General features: G+C 49.2%; 1 protein-coding gene across 1 annotated transcript in view; it reads right to left on the bottom strand.

Moving 5' to 3' along the window:
- ATP9B (ATPase phospholipid transporting 9B (putative)) overlaps positions 1-17,024 on the bottom strand; it is a 158,080-nt gene that overhangs the window by 14,525 nt on the left and 126,531 nt on the right. Inside the window, exons 14-15 of the mRNA XM_052660348.1 lie at positions 10,155-10,267; positions 7,159-7,404 (exon numbers count right to left, since the gene is read on the bottom strand). Of these exons, the coding sequence (XP_052516308.1) occupies positions 7,159-7,404; positions 10,155-10,267 (359 nt within the window). The remainder of the gene's footprint in view (positions 1-7,158; positions 7,405-10,154; positions 10,268-17,024) is intronic.

Consider the following 17,024-nt stretch of genomic DNA (forward strand, 5'->3'; position numbering starts at 1 on the left):
GGGCAAGTCAACTACCCCACCGCCCCACGCAAGCGAGAACGGAAAGTGAAACTCCGTACACGTTCCTACACAACCTCTTTGTATCTGCACGTGATCCAGACCCCAAGGTTCGCCTTCAGCATACGCAGTGAAAGGTTACCATTACATCCTGACCTATAAATTGTATCTTCCTGTGAACACCCTATCATCTCGTTGGGCCCGCTGCAGTCAAGATGCAAGTTTCTATATCTGGTGACTCACATCTGTTTATTATTTAGCTTATGCTTGGTTTCACAACCCCTTGGAGGTAGCATTTATCACAAAAAATCAGTTGGGTTTCTGCTACCTAGCCTAGCATCCGTGTAGCTGTTCTTAGTGAGCATTCTGTGGTTTAACTGTCTGTTGCCAACAGAAGGAAAAGTGTTCAGAATGTCAATGGTATAAGACTCTTTAGAATAAACACTTTAGTTACTGTTCTGATGTCAGTTGCTTAGCGCTGGGCAGAACTCTCTCTGATAAAATAAAACTTAACATTTCTGAGCAGGTTGTAAACAAACAGCCACAGAGAATGGACAGGAACGCACAGGACTCCTTGCCATGTGCTCAGCACCCCAGCCACCACCACCTGTGGGCACACGCACGGGGCCGTGGGGCCTGTGAGGGCAGAGGGTCTCCCCGGCTCTGAGCTTCGCCACCCTGCCTTGGCGTGCCTTGGGGCTGCAGTCAGCCTCGCAGAGTCCAGGCCGCGCGCTCTGTTCATCTGAAGTAAACTAGTGCTGTTCTTTTTAGACGGATTTGAGGAGTAACTTCATATCCAGAGGTGTGACATGTAGCAGTGAAAGGAAGGAAAATTTCTAAAGTACTGACAGTTTGACTGTATTTTCTTCCTTAAGATGATTAAGCAATTAAAACACACATGCTGTTTGAGAGCATGTTTCCCAACTCAGAATGAAGGGCATCAGCCAAGGGTGGGGGAGGCTCTTCACATGACTCCGGCAGTCAGGAGGGGAGGCTCTGCCAGCCACGCCTGCCCCCGGGGGCACCGCACAGACTGGGTGGCAGCGGTCCACTCAGACCCCTGGGGCAGAAATGACCGCCCGGTTACGGAGCTGGACAACAGTGAAGCGGTCTATGACAGCCTCGGGGCAGATGCTTGACGCCCACTGTGTTCAGGTCGCCACCCCCAGTGACCAGCAACACAGACACCTCTCGAGCCAAGGAGAAGCAGTCTCTTCTTCAGGGTGGCTGAACAGCGGGAAGCTCAATGGGGCACTGATGACAGGAGGGAACACGTGGAGCCCTGTCTGAGCCCTGGCTTGTGTGAGGCAGGCTTCTGGGTCCTGGAAGAGACGGGGGTGAAGAGCTCATCCAGCGTAATCTGGGCTTTGAGAGTAAAAACCCAATTTTCACCCTAGAAGTCACTAGTTCATGGTTAGCCACTTCTTCACAAGCAAAATGTCATCACTCGAAAGAAGCGCCCAGGCTGCTCTATGGTTCCATACAGCCAGCGTTCGCACCTGTTTGTGGTGGCACAGGTGTTCAAATTTTTTGCTTCTGTTTAAACTGGGTGGTTGTTTTCTCATGATGAGTTTTTTGGGTTCTTTATCTGTACTGGTTACTGGTCATTTATCAGGTATGTATTTTGCAAACACATCCTAGAAGTCTGTGGCTTGTCTTCGTTTTCATAACAATGTTTCTCCAAGAATATAGGATTTTTACCTTAAAGTCTAATTTAACAGTTTTTTCTTTTACAATTTGCACGGTTTGTGACCCACAAAATCATTGCCTAACTCAAACCGACAAAGATCTTCTTATACGTTGTCTTTTAGAAATTTTATACTTTTGGTTTTTCATTTAGGTCTATGGCCAATCTGAGTTAATTTTTATAACAGTGAGACATACTGGTTCAGGCTGTTTTGCAAATGGCTGTTCAAATGTTCTGCACCCCATTTATTCTGATCATCTTTTCTGTAACGGATTTCCATGGCACCTTTATAAAAAATCAGCTGACAGTAACAGAAAGTCTTCGAATCCATGTGTACATTTCTCACATACACTGTCCTCAAGTTTTCTTCTCTGTCTTACTTTCCAGCATACAAATGCTGTATGTATTGTTAGATCTATCCTTAAACATGTCATAGTTTTCTGTGTGTGTGCTAGAAATGGTACATTAAAAAATTTCAATTTCTAATTGCTCATTGCTGTTATATACAAATAGGAGTAATCCTTGTATATGGATATCATAACATACAACTTTGGTAAACTCACTTATTAAGCCTTAGGAGAAAGTTAAACTTTCCGCGGAGCTTTTGGGATTTTCTATGAAGACAATCACATTATCTATTGAAAAAAGGGAGAGAGTTTTGTTTCTTCCTTTTCTCTGGCCTACCGAGGTTTCATGTAGTTCTCACACTCCATTCTGCTAATCTGTATTCTTCCTGAACATGGATATTAGAGGTTTTAAAAAGTCTGAGCATCTGGGCTGGTCTAGTATGCTCTTCTAAAAATTTAAGCCCACCTGTCTGTTACACACTCTTCACAGGCATAATTTTAGGTGTGTGCGCTTAGGTTGCAGTCACCGTTCTGTATTGTTTACTATTTTTGCCAAGTTTTTCCACTTTATTTAATTTTCAAAGGATCAGCTTTTGAATTTACTGCTTATCCAGTCATTACTTTCATGCTCTCCTCTACCTTTGCTTTCTCCTACTTTCCTTGGCTCTGCCGTCTTCTCAACCGTCTCGGCTGGATACCGGCTTCACTTGCTCCCCTTCTTGCTGTCAGTGCAGCCTGTCTGCTGGCCGAGGTGGAGTCCCCACTGCCGACGGCTCCCACGAGGGGGGCCTGGGTGGAGCTGCTTGGGGTGCACGGCCACGGCCTTGGCTCCTCCTGGGCTGTCACCCTCGCCTCGGGTCACACCACTGCTGTGTGGTGTTTCTAAGGGGACACACGCAGAAAGAGAGCCGCCGGGCCAGGCAGGGGCCAGGTGCGTGGCCTCACAGAGAAGCGGTGCAGGGGTGGCTGGAGCAGCTGCTGCCCCTTCCTGCTCCCTCTGGATGCGGTCAGTGATGGGAGAGACCACGTAAGGATGACTGCGTCTCTAACTTGGCTTTTAGACATTTCTAACAATGTGATTATTGAAAATAATATGAAGGTCAAAATAATTAAAATGCAAGTGTGAAAAATAACGTACTTAAATGGGAGCTTGAGCTAAATCTCATCCACAGGCCAGTTAGTAACATGCTTGGGCAATCACTGTCACAAGCAATTTGTTTATGCTCTCACACTTCTCCATGCTAGGCAGCCAGTGTGGGGCAGATTTTGTTATTAATTTTTGCTGTAATTCCATTATTCAGCAGTCTGTGCTGTCGTTCTTGAAAGATTAGGAGAAGTTTCCTTTACCATATTAGCATCTGCATAGCCACCAGCTACACTCCAGGGACACCCTTCCTACCACGCACCGTATAAATCACAGTTTGATCACTGACACATCTTCATTTCCAATTGCGGTACTGCCATCACTGCTATAATTGATAGAATTATGAACAAAATGTGCAAGCTGACCACCTGGAACAGCTGCCAGTCAATACTCAGGGCAGGCTGTGCGGTTCGTGTTCTGTCCTGCTCCTGAGGGCCATGGAGGGGGACTCATGCCACAGACGGGGAGCTGCTCCCCATAAACATGCTGACCCAACACCGTAGTTAGTCCTGCTTCAATAAGCGCACACAATAAAACGGGTGTAAAGTTACAGCATGCAGCATACACTGGAGTAAATCAGAAGCAATGCTATTAGGGACGGTCATTCTTTTGTTTGTAAATAATCCACTCGTGGTTTGTCATAAATTTCAGCTGATTCCTGCACAGACACGTCCACGTGAACAACACTAGCCATACCCTGAAATAACAGTTAAGACAGAACTTACAGAGATGAAGGGGAAAATGTTACTAACAACAGCAGATTCGCAGGTTTAAGTCATTGAAAATCTCAGCCTATCGATCATTTTGAGCCGAGCTGACTGGGGTCTCGGGTTTGCATCGTGCTGGCCTTGCTCACTGGAGGTGATGACCTGGTGCCTGAGGTGCTGCCCCTGAGCTGACTTGGTGGCGCCCGTTGGTGACACTGGCTTGGTCTCAGCTTCCGCAGCTGCACTGGACACAGAGCTTACCAGGGCTGGGTTTTAACTTTGTCCAGGAATTTCCGGGAACATTTGTCTGCTAAGCTGGAGTTTGCTATGCTGAGGCTGTACTGGCAAAGTGACAGGCAAGTGAAACTTTCTACTCTCTTGGAGAAAATGAAATATTGATCACTTATCATAAGAAACAGCAACTGGAGCCTAAGTAGGCTGCAGGTCCTGAATACGAAATTACCCCTGCTCTGACAGCCCAGCCCCCGCTACACGTGACAGCTTCAAGCACGCTCATCACTGTAAGTGTGCAGGGACCGTGCCTCGGACAGCCTCTCACGGCTTGAAGTCAACCCCCAGACGCCATTCCTGGAACAGGAGAAATGCATCTGTGCACATGCTTAGGTAAGTCAGAAGATGCTCTCTTTTCAGGAAAATGAACATGAAGAATTGCTGCAATATGAGAGACTCAGAAACATTCTACTCAATAAGTCACACTTTCTGATGCTAAGATGACACAGGAGCCTAAGCAAATAGGGATTATAAGAGTGAGTATGGTGTTGACGTGAGTATACAAAGCCGGTTAAGTCTCCTAAATGATAAGGTTGCTTATTAACTGCACACATGCTGACAGGTCAAGGCTGAGGGCAAGGAGGGAACATCAACTAAGCCATTTCCCTGAAAAAAGCTCCAGGGTGCAATATTCTACCACTTTATTCAATAAAAAATGCTTTTAAAACAGTACTTTGGTGATTGGGAAACAATGCTATCATCTGTCAACCTAACTGCAGCAAAGTTCAATAAGCGAAATAATGAACCGTTCTGATGATTTTCCTTGGGCTTCAGGGACCTGCAAACACCGCGTCCACAAAGTGCTTTAAAAACTATGATGAAGTCAAGTCTTTTCATTTTCAGATTTGAAATATGGGTTAGGGATTTCTTAGAGGTTATTTAATGGCCTGCCATTTTTAATCATTGTCCAATTTCTAAAGTAGGAAGAAATTTTGAAATAAAAAATTTAAATATAAGCCTAGTAGTTTTAATTTAGTTTTGGAAATCTTTGAATCAGTGAAATCTCTCTCTATTGTGAATTCCTAATTTAAAATTTAAAAAACGTTGTTAACATAAAAGTCTAAAGATAAAAAAATTCTAAGTATTTTAAATAAAACTTTGTATTTATTTTTGGAAGGTAATAAGGTAAACATATAAGATTTTTAAAACTTCCAATAAAATTTTCCTTGGAAAACATCTGTGGTCTAAGTTTTCCATGCTCAGGACTAGGAAAGAATACGTTTCAATAAGTAATCACATGGAACTCGAGAGGATTTCTAGAACACTAGAAAGTGTAACTCCTTTGCAAGAAAAAGAGGGGCAGCGTTCCCCTCCAACGTGTGTCTGCTCCAGGCCAACCCGAGGCCAGGCCAGCCGCCCGGACACCTGACTGCCCACCTCTGCGGCCCAGGCCCCACGTCCACTGCGACCGCGAGTGACATGTGTTCCAGGAGATACACACTCGGTTCCAAAGGCCGTACTGAGCTCTGGTGGAAAGGAGGTTTCTACACACCTGCTGGTCAACGTGGTCTATCAAGCAGAGCGGGGGGGATGGACGGGACCGCGCTCCTGCCCGCTGCATCACTCACCAGGGACGTGGGGCCTGGAGGCTGTGCCCCAAGGGTGGCTCAGTGACCCACAGCCTGGATCCCTGTTCTGCACGACGGCTCAGCTGCGCTGCGGGGCATCCCCACGACTGACCACAGCCCGGCTCACAGCTCACAGGTTCCCTAGCACTTACTGGGAAGACAGGCACTGAGCCTCACAGAAGCCAAAGGCTGAGCCATGGGGCAGGCTCCTGCTGGCCCTGCTGGGGAAGCCACACACACCAGTGGACGTGACAGCAGAGAAGCAGACTCATAGATTCAGGTAACAGATGAGTGGCGACCAGTGGGGCGGGGGAGGTAGAGGGGCAGGCCAGGGGGAGGAAGAGGCACAAACCATTATGTACAAAACAGGCTACAACACGGGAAACACAGCCAACATTTTACAGTAACTATAAACGGAGTATAACCTTTACAAACTGTGAACCACTGAGCCACCAGGCAAGTCTACCTTGTACACCTATAACTCATATGGTCTATCAGCTATACTTCAGTTTAAGAAAAATGGAAATACCTCTGTAACGAGAGCTTCAAAAATAAATTTAAAAAAAAACCACAGCTGTGGTAGGAGCTCTGTCAATGCCCTGAGCTGCTGCTCCACTGGGGGTTCGCCATTGGGAAGTCAGGACAGGCTGTGGGCCCTGCGCTGCACACCCCGGCCTGCACCCTCTCAGAGCCTGGCAGTACCGGTGGGGGGACTAACTGGGGCGGTGGGCCTCAGCTGTGGTATGACCTACTGGATCTCCAGGATGGAGAAGAGCTGGCCCCACCTGTGGAATAAACAGCATTTCTAGAACTGAGCTTCCCAGGTGGCACTAGTGGTGAAGAACCTGGCTGCCAATGCAGGAGATGGAAGAGATGCGTGTTTGATCCCTGGGTGGGGAAGATGTCCCAGAAGAGGAAATGGCAACCCACTCCAGTATTCTTGCCTGGGGATTCCCATGGACAGAGGAGCCTGGGGGGCTGCAGTCCATGGGCTGCAAAGAGTTGGACACGACTGAGTGACTGAACGTGCACACACACACACTGTACCTAAATTCTAGCAAAATACCTGGAGATTTGACTTGCAAGCTTGGTGATTGCCTTGGAGAGAGATCACAGGAGGATGCAACCTGCAGACCTCATGGCGTCAGCAGGCAACAGGTCCTGCTCCCCGCCTCCCTGTACCCAATCCCAGGGCGCTCTGGGATGAGAAAGCACCTGCCCACAAGGATGGGGTGAGGGCTGGGGTTAGGCCAGGAGGGCACTGGCCTGTGGCGAAAGCCCATTCTGAAAACCACGGACAAGCCCTCCTCACCCCACGAGAAGACGGAGCAAGCACTCCTGGCGGGGCCGGGAGGAGCCAGGGGAGGCGCTGTCTGCGCCTGCGGGCCTGCCTGGGATGCGGCCCTCGGTGACTGACCTCGTCAGGGCTGGAGGCCTGGTAGGCGCGGTTGTCATCGCTGAAGTCCTGGTCCGCCTCGGCAACCTCGGTCTCGCCAGCTGCGCCGCGGGCCTCATACACAGGCGTCACATTGTGACACAGGGCGACAGCCTTCACAGCCTCGTGGACCCGGCTGCTCACGCTCCTCCTCACCTTGGGCGCCGACGACGCGGCTTTCCTCGGAGGAGTTGAAATGGTACTGCTTCCGCCAGCCTGACACTGTGTCTGCAAACACGGACGTTGCAGGGTTAGAGGCAAGCGGGCGCATGCTGGAGTTACCCACACGCACGCCTGTCACGGACGGCCAGGCCGGGCTGGAAGGTGGCTGGGATGACAACCGCCTGCACGTGACCCACGGGGCAACAACGCACCTGGGGATCCTGGGGCCACAAGGTGCCTGGACATTTCCCGGTTGTCCAGTAACCGAAATGTTTGCTACAGTACTCAAAATTTGACCATCTCCTTTTAGTAGATTCACTGCAGCCTGTCATGCATGTGCCCAGTCCTTAACAATTCCTGTTTATCCACCACTTCTAAGAGCAAAGTTAAGAACAGAAGACTCCCAAGTGCTTTCCTTTCTCCTTAAAAACTGTGTGCGTAATTGGTCTGAAGTTAAGAGCAGGAAAAAGCATTTAGGATGGTTCCCTTAATACTATGGACTCATTGGCTTTGCATCAGTCTCTGAAGTTAACTGTCTGGTTTGCAGACAAGGAGTGTTGGATATAGTAATTGCCTCCTGACAGCCTTGGACACACCCTACCCACAACCCTGTTTACCTCCTCCTGGGTGGGGCTGTGGGAGGACCCCGACCCCAAGGCCCATCAGATGCTTCTCCACGGAACACAAGGGTAACTCCTAACACCCCTGGAAAGCCTCTCCGCTTTTGGGTGGCTGTGCAGAGCAGCTAAGCCATGCCCATCCGCCCGTCAATCACGGAGCCGGCTAAGGAGGGGGTGGCCCCCTGCTCAGCTGGTGCCCCTTCCAGCCTGCGCCCCCCACCCACACCTGCATCCTGACCGCACACCCACACAGCCACCAAGCAGCCCTGCTCCTGCTGACTCAGGCTGAGTGCTTCACTCCACTCAAGTCCACTCAGGATCCCAGGTGTAAGTACGATCAGGCTGCACCAGACTCATGTTCCGTTACAGTGGACTTAAATTATTGTCATCTCATTAACACTAACAAGCAGAAGGGAAGGAAGAAATCCATTCACATAAAAACCTGGATAACCAGCCAACGAACATAGCTTTCACTAAAAACGTTTGTAAGATTCTTCTTAGATGGGATACTATTTGCTGTGTCTATATGACATCTTTTCTGCTTTTAATTTTTTCTAGTAAAATAACATTTGGAGCTACTGAAGTCATATTCATGGATAATACAGGTTGTTTTTTTTTTTTTTTAAGATATCACCTGGCACTATTTAACCTAGACACGGGAGATAGTAGTCCTCCATTAAAATTTTTTCATCTATTAATAAATACTCTAGGTTCCAAAATACTCTACTGAAATGAATGTCATCCAATTTGACTTTCTGTGTTTGTGCACAGATGAGTACTTCTGGGGGTGTCTGATCATACAAATCACCCACACACACTCAGGTAAGGCTGTTTTCATTTGATAGCATCTCAAAAGTACAGTACATGCCAGATGGGTGCACTTCACAGAAAAAAGAGATGGTTTTCACAAAACTGAATATAAGGCTGACAACATACTTTGTGTTCAGAAAAAACAAGAGAGTTCCAGAAAAACATCTATTTCTGCTTTATTGACTATGCCAAAGCCTTTGACTGTGTTCATCACAATAAACTGTGGAAAATTCTGAGAGAGATGGGAATACCAGACCACCTGACCTGCCTCTTGAGAAACCTATATGCAGGTCAGGAAGCAAGAGTTAGAACTGGACATGGAACAACAGACTGGTTCCAAATAGGAAAAGGAGTACATCAAGGCTGTATATTGTCACCCTGCTTATTTAACTTCTATGCAGAGTACATCACGAGAAACGCTGGGCTGGAAGAAGCACAAGCTGGAATCAAGATTGCTGGGAGAAACATCAATAACCTCAGATATGCAGATGACACCACCCTTATGGCAAAAAGTGAAGAGGAACTAAAAAGCCTCTTGATGAAAGTGAAACAGGAGAGTGAAAAAGTTGGCTTAAAGCTCAACATTCAGAAAACAAAGATCATGGCATCTGGTCCCATCACTTCACGGGAAATAGATGGGGAAACAGTGGAAACAGTGTCAGACTTTATTTTCTTGGGCTCCAAAATCACTGCAGATGGTAATTGCAGCCATGAAATTAAAAGACACTTACTCCTTGGAAGAAAAGTTATGACCACCCTAGATAGCATACTGAAAAGCAGAGACATTACTTTGCCAACAAAGGTCCATCTAGTCAAGGCTATGGTTTTTCCAGTGGTCACGTATGGATGAGAGAGTTGGACTGTGAAGAAAGCTGAGTGCCGAAGAATTGATGCTTTTGAACTGTGGTGTTGGAGAAGACTCTTGAGAGTTCCTTGGACTGCAAGGAGATCCAACCAGTCCATCGTAAAGGAGATCAACCCTGGGTGTTCATTGGAAGGACTGATGTTGAAGCTGAAACTCCAATACTTTGGCCACCTCATGTGAAGAGTTGACTCATTGGAAAAAACTCTGATGCTGGAAGGGATTGGGGGCAGGAGAAGAAGGGGACAACAGAGGATGAGATGGCTGGATGGCATCACCGACTCGATGGACGTGAGTCTGAGTGAACTCCAGGAGTTGGTAGATGGACAGGGAGGCCAGGCGTGCTGCGATTCATGGGGTCGCAAAGAGTCGGACACGACAGAGCGACTGAACTGATGCATACAGCCACGCCGAGGCGTCGCCGGGGAAGGTGCTGCATCGCAGCTTGGCATGTGACAGGCCCTGTTACCGCAGCAGCACTGGGCACACTGGCAGGAGACACCTGCAGGGCTGGGCCCGCTCACCTGTGCGTAGGCATTCACGAGGTGGTTCTGGATCTCATCCATTGTGTCCGTCCCATAAGACACGGTGCCCAGGTGCAGCCGCTTAAACACCATCTCGTTCTGGGTGAGGGTTCCTAGGATAGAAACAGCAGGACACCGTCAATGCAGGGAGCTCGCTGGCGGTTCAAGCCTGGGCCCCAATGCATCACACGCAGGGCTGGCTGTGCCCTGCACCCCGAGCATGTGCTCTGCCACACTAAGCATCACTGAGTGCCGTCCATACCACCCTCATTTGCTCCATTTCATTATGAGGACCGGTGCTCTTCCCGCAGTGTCAGGCTCCCTTTCAGTAATTCCCAATGATGGGCTGGGGGCGGGGGGTTCTGGTTCTGCAGAGAAAGTCCAGGCTCTATCTCCCGGTTCAGATCTACTGTTGGTCTAAGGCAGATTTGCCCCTTCAGAGAGAGACGGGTGGAAAACTGGAAAAGTGAGCCACAGCCAAGATCAGAACGTCCATCCCTTTCACATGAATCTGTCGTGAACCACGAAGTATTTTCCACCGAACAGAAACAACCTTCTCGAGACTGGACACCACGTGAGTCGCAGAGAGAGGAGGAGAGGAGGCAGAGGCGCTTTCCCAGCTGCTCTCCAACCCGTGGGCCACCCTGTGTGCCCTCCTCACCCAGCCTGGGACCAACCACCAACCCGGGAAAACCACTTTCAGGAGGGTCCATGGTTTCGGCCTCCAATCAGAAAGATACACAACAGGCGCAGTGAAGTACCAGCATGACAGAGGGGAGGCAGAGGGGAGGCCGTGTACTTCAGAAACTCAGTGAGCTCTCATTAAAAGTGGCACAGGAGGTCCCAACGTTACTCATGAGCCTGACAGGAGACTGCAGCCACAGTACGTGGATCACTTACTATGAAAACACACACACAAGCATGGACCTCAACATAAGAACACACACACAAGCACGGGACCTCAATATGAAAACGCTCACACAAGCACGGACCTCAATGTGAAAACACACACAAGCACGGGACCTCAATGTGAAAACACACAAACAGCACGGGACCTCAATGTGAAAAACACACACAAGCACGGGACCTCAATGTGAAAACACACACAAGCACGGGACCTCAATGTGAAAACACACACACAAGCGTGGACCTCAATGTGAAAACACACACACAAGCACGGGACCTCAACATAAGAACACACACACAAGCACGGGACCTCAATGTGAAAACACACACACAAGCACAGGACCTCAATGTGAAAACACACACACAAGCGTGGACCTCAATGTGAAAACACACACACAAGCATGGACCTCAATGTGAAAACACACACACAAGCACGGGACCTCAATGTGAAAACACACACACAAGCACGGGACCTCAATGTGAAAACACACACACAAGCGTGGACCTCAATGTGAAAACACACACACAAGCATGGACCTCAATGTGAAAACACACACACAAGCACGGGACCTCAATGTGAAAACACACACACAAGCGTGGACCTCAATGTGAAAACAAACACACAGCACGGGACCTCAATGTGAAAACACACACACAGCACGGGACCTCAATGTGAAAACACACACACAAGCACGGACCTCAATGTGAACACACACACTCAAGCATGGGACCTCAATGTGAAAACACACACACAAGCGTGGACCTCAATGTGAAAACACACACACAAGCATGGACCTCAATGTGAAAACAAACACACAGCACGGGACCTCAATGTGAAAACGCTCACACACAAGCATGGACCTCAATGTGAAAACACACACACAGCATGGGACCTCAATATGAAAACACACATAGCACAGGACCTCAATATGAAAACACTCACACAAGCATGGACCTCAATGTGAAAACACACACAGCACAGGACCTCAACGTGAAAACACTCACACAAGCACGGACCTCAATGTGAAAACACACACAAGCACGGGACCTCAATGTGAAAACACACACACAAGCGTGGACCTCAATGTGAAAACACACACACAAGCACGGGACCTCAACATAAGAACACACACACAAGCACGGGACCTCAATATGAAAACGCTCACACAAGCACAGACCTCAATGTGAAAACACACACAAGCACGGGACCTCAATGTGAAAACACACACACAGCACGGGACCTCAATGTGAAAAACACACACAAGCACGGGACCTCAATGTGAAAACGCTCACACACAAGCATGGACCTCAATGTGAAAACACACACACAGCATGGGACCTCAATATGAAAACACACATAGCACAGGACCTCAATGTGAAAACACTCACACAAGCATGGACCTCAATGTGAAAACACACACAGCACAGGACCTCAACGTGAAAACACTCACACAAGCACGGACCTCAATGTGAAAACACTCACACAGCACGGGACCTCAATGTGAAAACACACACACAAGCACGTGACCTCAACATAAGAACACACACACAAACACGGGACTTCAATATGAAAACGCTCACACAAGCACGGACCTCAATGTGAAAACATACACACAAGCACGTGACCTCAACATAAGAACACACACACAAACACGGGACTTCAATATGAAAACGCTCACACAAGCACGGACCTCAATGTGAAAACATACACACAAGCACGTGACCTCAACATAAGAACACACACACAAGCACGGGACCTCAATATGAAAACGCTCACACAAGCACGGACCTCAATGTGAAAACACACACAAGCACGGGACCTCAATGTGAAAACACACAAACAGCACGGGACCTCAATGTGAAAAACACACACAAGCACGGGACCTCAATGTGAAAACACACACAAGCACGGGACCTCAATGTGAAAACACACACACAAGCGTGGACCTCAATGTGAAAACACACACACAAGCACGGGACCTCAACATAAGAACACACACACAAGCACGGGACCTCAATATGAAAACGCTCACACAAGCACAGACCTCAATGTGAAAACACACACAAGCACGGGACCTCAATGTGAAAACACACACACAGCACGGGACCTCAATGTGAAAAACACACACAAGCACGGGACCTCAATGTGAAAACACACACACAAGCACGGGACCTCAATGTGAAAACACACACACAAGCACAGGACCTCAATGTGAAAACACACACACAAGCGTGGACCTCAATGTGAAAACACACACACAAGCATGGACCTCAATGTGAAAACACACACACAAGCACGGGACCTCAATGTGAAAACACACACACAGCACGGGACCTCAATGTGAAAACACACACACAAGCACGGACCTCAATGTGAACACACACACTCAAGCATGGGACCTCAATGTGAAAACACACACACAAGCGTGGACCTCAATGTGAAAACACACACACAAGCATGGACCTCAATGTGAAAACAAACACACAGCACGGGACCTCAATGTGAAAACGCTCACACACAAGCATGGACCTCAATGTGAAAACACACACACAGCATGGGACCTCAATATGAAAACACACATAGCACAGGACCTCAATGTGAAAACACTCACACAAGCATGGACCTCAATGTGAAAACACACACAGCACAGGACCTCAATGTGAAAACACTCACACAAGCACGGACCTCAATGTGAAAACACTCACACAGCACGGGACCTCAATGTGAAAACACACACACAAGCACGTGACCTCAACATAAGAACACACACACAAACACGGGACTTCAATATGAAAACGCTCACACAAGCACGGACCTCAATGTGAAAACATACACACAAGCACGTGACCTCAACATAAGAACACACACACAAACACGGGACTTCAATATGAAAACGCTCACACAAGCACGGACCTCAATGTGAAAACACACACAGAAGCACGGACCTCAATGTGAAAACGCACACACAGCATGTGATCTCAATATGAAAACACACACACAAGCATGTGACCTCAATGTAAAAACGCTCACACAAGCACGGAGCCTCAATGTGAAAACACACACACAAGCAAGGAACCTTAATATGAAAACACACACACACAGCATGTGACATCAACGTGAAAATGCTCACACAAGCACGGGACCTCAATATGAAAACGCTCACACAGCACGGGACATCAATACGAAAACACTCACACAGCACAGGACCTCAATGTGAAAACGCTCACACAAGCACGGGACATCAATACGAAAACGCTCACACAAGCACGGGACCTCAATGTGAAAACGCTCACAAAAGCACGGGACCTCAATGTGAAAACGCTCACACAAGCACGGGACATCAATACGAAAACGCTCACACAAGCACGGGACCTCAATGTGAAAACACACACAGCATGTGACCTCAATATGAAAACGCTCACACACGCGCAGGACATCAATATGAAAACACACACACAGCATGGGACCTTAACGTGAAAACACGCACACAAGCACGGGACCTTTGCTTTTCCCGCTCCACAGAGGACAGACACACGGGGCGGGGGGCCGGTAAATGCCCTGTGAGCCCATCCCTGGACTGCAGGCTGGCTCGACGTCTGGGGATCCCTGCACTTGTGTTGAAGCTCCAAGGAGGGGTGCCCTTGGGCAATGACGCAGTTCTAAGCGTGAACATGACGGAGAGCCATGTGATCACAGCACACATCGGACCCTCCTCATGGGTTCTCGCCCCCGACCCCTGCCCCCGATAGGAGATTTACTTAAGAGACTGTTTTGACAAACACTCTCAGAAGAATGCATTACATTATATACACGTACATATATGCTGCGACCAGGCCTTCTTGAGTTGTGGCGAGGAGGCCTCTCTAATCACGGGCGCGGCCTTCTCGTGGTGGTGGCCTCTGCTGCTGTGGAGCACCGGCTCTAGGGCACACAGGCTCCCGCAGTCGCGGCTCAGAGGCTCGGCCGCCTGGAGGCATGTGGATCCCCAAGGACCAAGGATCAAACCAGCGTCCCCTGTACTGGCAGGCGAATTCTTAACCAGTGGGCCAGGGAAGTCCCCCATCCCTGCTTTAAATGGAAGTAACTATGGCATGGAGAAGTCAAAGCAACACTTGTGGTCAGGCTGTTAGTGAAACAGCGAGCGAGACAAGAACACGGACCCTCTGATAGCAGATCGCACGTCTGCCACCGCGGGGCGCTGCTGCAACCTGAGGCTTGACTGACAACCAGGTTCTGGTGCCAGTATCTGCGGAGCCACTCAGAAACACGCCGCCTCCTCCACGAGTGTGCCACGCTATGCATAAACGAAAGTAAAGTAAGCGCAGCCCGACAGGTGACAACGAGAGCAACAGCGAGTCCTTGGCCTCCGACGCAGGCCAGGTGCGGACTGGGCCGTCCACCAGCCTCAGAGAGTGGCTGAGGGACGGGCCACAAGGTGATAGGGAAGCGGCTAAGTGGCGGGATTAAAATATCCATTCACGGACTCCCCTGGCTGCCCACTGCCTAGGAACCTGCCTGCCAGCGCGGAAGACACAGCGTGGATCCCTGGGCCAGGGAGGCTCCACAGGCAGTGGGGCAGCTAAACCCATGAGCCCCAACTACTCAAGTTGCATTCTAGTCTGGGAGCTGAAACTTCTGAAGCGCGTGTGCTCCAGAGCCCTGCTCTGCAACAAGAAGCCACTGCAATGAGAAGCCCCCAAACAGCAATGACTCACGGCACCCATAAATAAAACAAAAAATAAACAGAATCAAAACCAACCAACCAACCAAAAAACAGCGTTATATCTTATGGTGCAGTAATGGAAACAAAACTTCTAAAGTGATAAGGCTAATTTACCAAACCATGTAAGCAGACATTCGACATTATTTAACGGGGAGTCACATTCTACGTGCAGCACACCAGGCCTTCCCGTGAGCCCTGCAGCACTGGCACCGGCCAGCACCCCACTGTCCCCCTCCCTCACACCCGGTCACCCGCGTCGGTGAACAACCACACCAGCGAGGCTGTTCAGGCTGCTTCACTGAGGCCCCACTCGGGCTCACCCGGCAGGAGACACCGCCGTGGTCCTCTGGGGTCAGGCCACCAGCACACACCCCATGCACGTGTGCACACTGCTGGGCACACCTATGCTCTGGTGCCCTTGGAAACCAGGGAGACGGTGCTTCCACGCGCCGCCACCACCTCCTACAAAGTTCCCTGTGAGTCGAGTCTCAGCAAGGCAGTGTGCTGGGCAACGGATGCTATGATTACAATGCATCCGAGAACCTGTTGTTTCAGAGGGTGTTTCAGGAATGGCTTTGTTCTACATGAAGACAAAAACTAACAAAGGAATTAATGTATTGCTTTAACAGGCTGCACCCAAGTCCAGTTTTAAAATTTATGAATCCTCGGCAGCATTGTTCTCAAACAATGGCATCTTGGGGGCGGCGGGGAGAGGGGACGTCCTCTCAGCAGGTTCGGGGCACACAGCCTGTCCTCCAGTTTCAGCATCATTTGCGCGTTGATCACACCACGCCTAGTATTTCTGGTCAGTGTCAGCACGCTCTGCATCCTGGCAGCTAACAGATGTCTACCCTTGTCGAGTGAATCACTTTATGTTTCACGCACCGGCGGCCTCAGATGTGTCACTATGGCAACATCATTAATTTCAGATCTTACCGGAAACGTGCACTCCAATCAAACCTAATTATAGCACACGGCTTTCTTGTCCAGGAGGAGGAAACTGTAATGCAATTATTGGAATACTTCATTTTCTGTTCTGCTGCGGCAAATGAGAGACACCCTGATGGACGCTTCTTGTCAGAAAGCTTATTGATGAAGCGCAAACCCAATTTACAGCCGCACGAAGGCCTACCTCACAGCTCCGCCAGCCCCGTGAGGCTCCTGACAGCAGCTCACCCCCAACCCAGCCTCCGATGGGAGGGGTGCCCACACCCGGCTCATCCTGGGAGCCGTCCTGGGG

This window comes from Budorcas taxicolor, chromosome 22, assembly GCF_023091745.1.
Source record: "Budorcas taxicolor isolate Tak-1 chromosome 22, Takin1.1, whole genome shotgun sequence".
NCBI classification, from domain to species: domain Eukaryota; kingdom Metazoa; phylum Chordata; class Mammalia; order Artiodactyla; family Bovidae; genus Budorcas; species Budorcas taxicolor.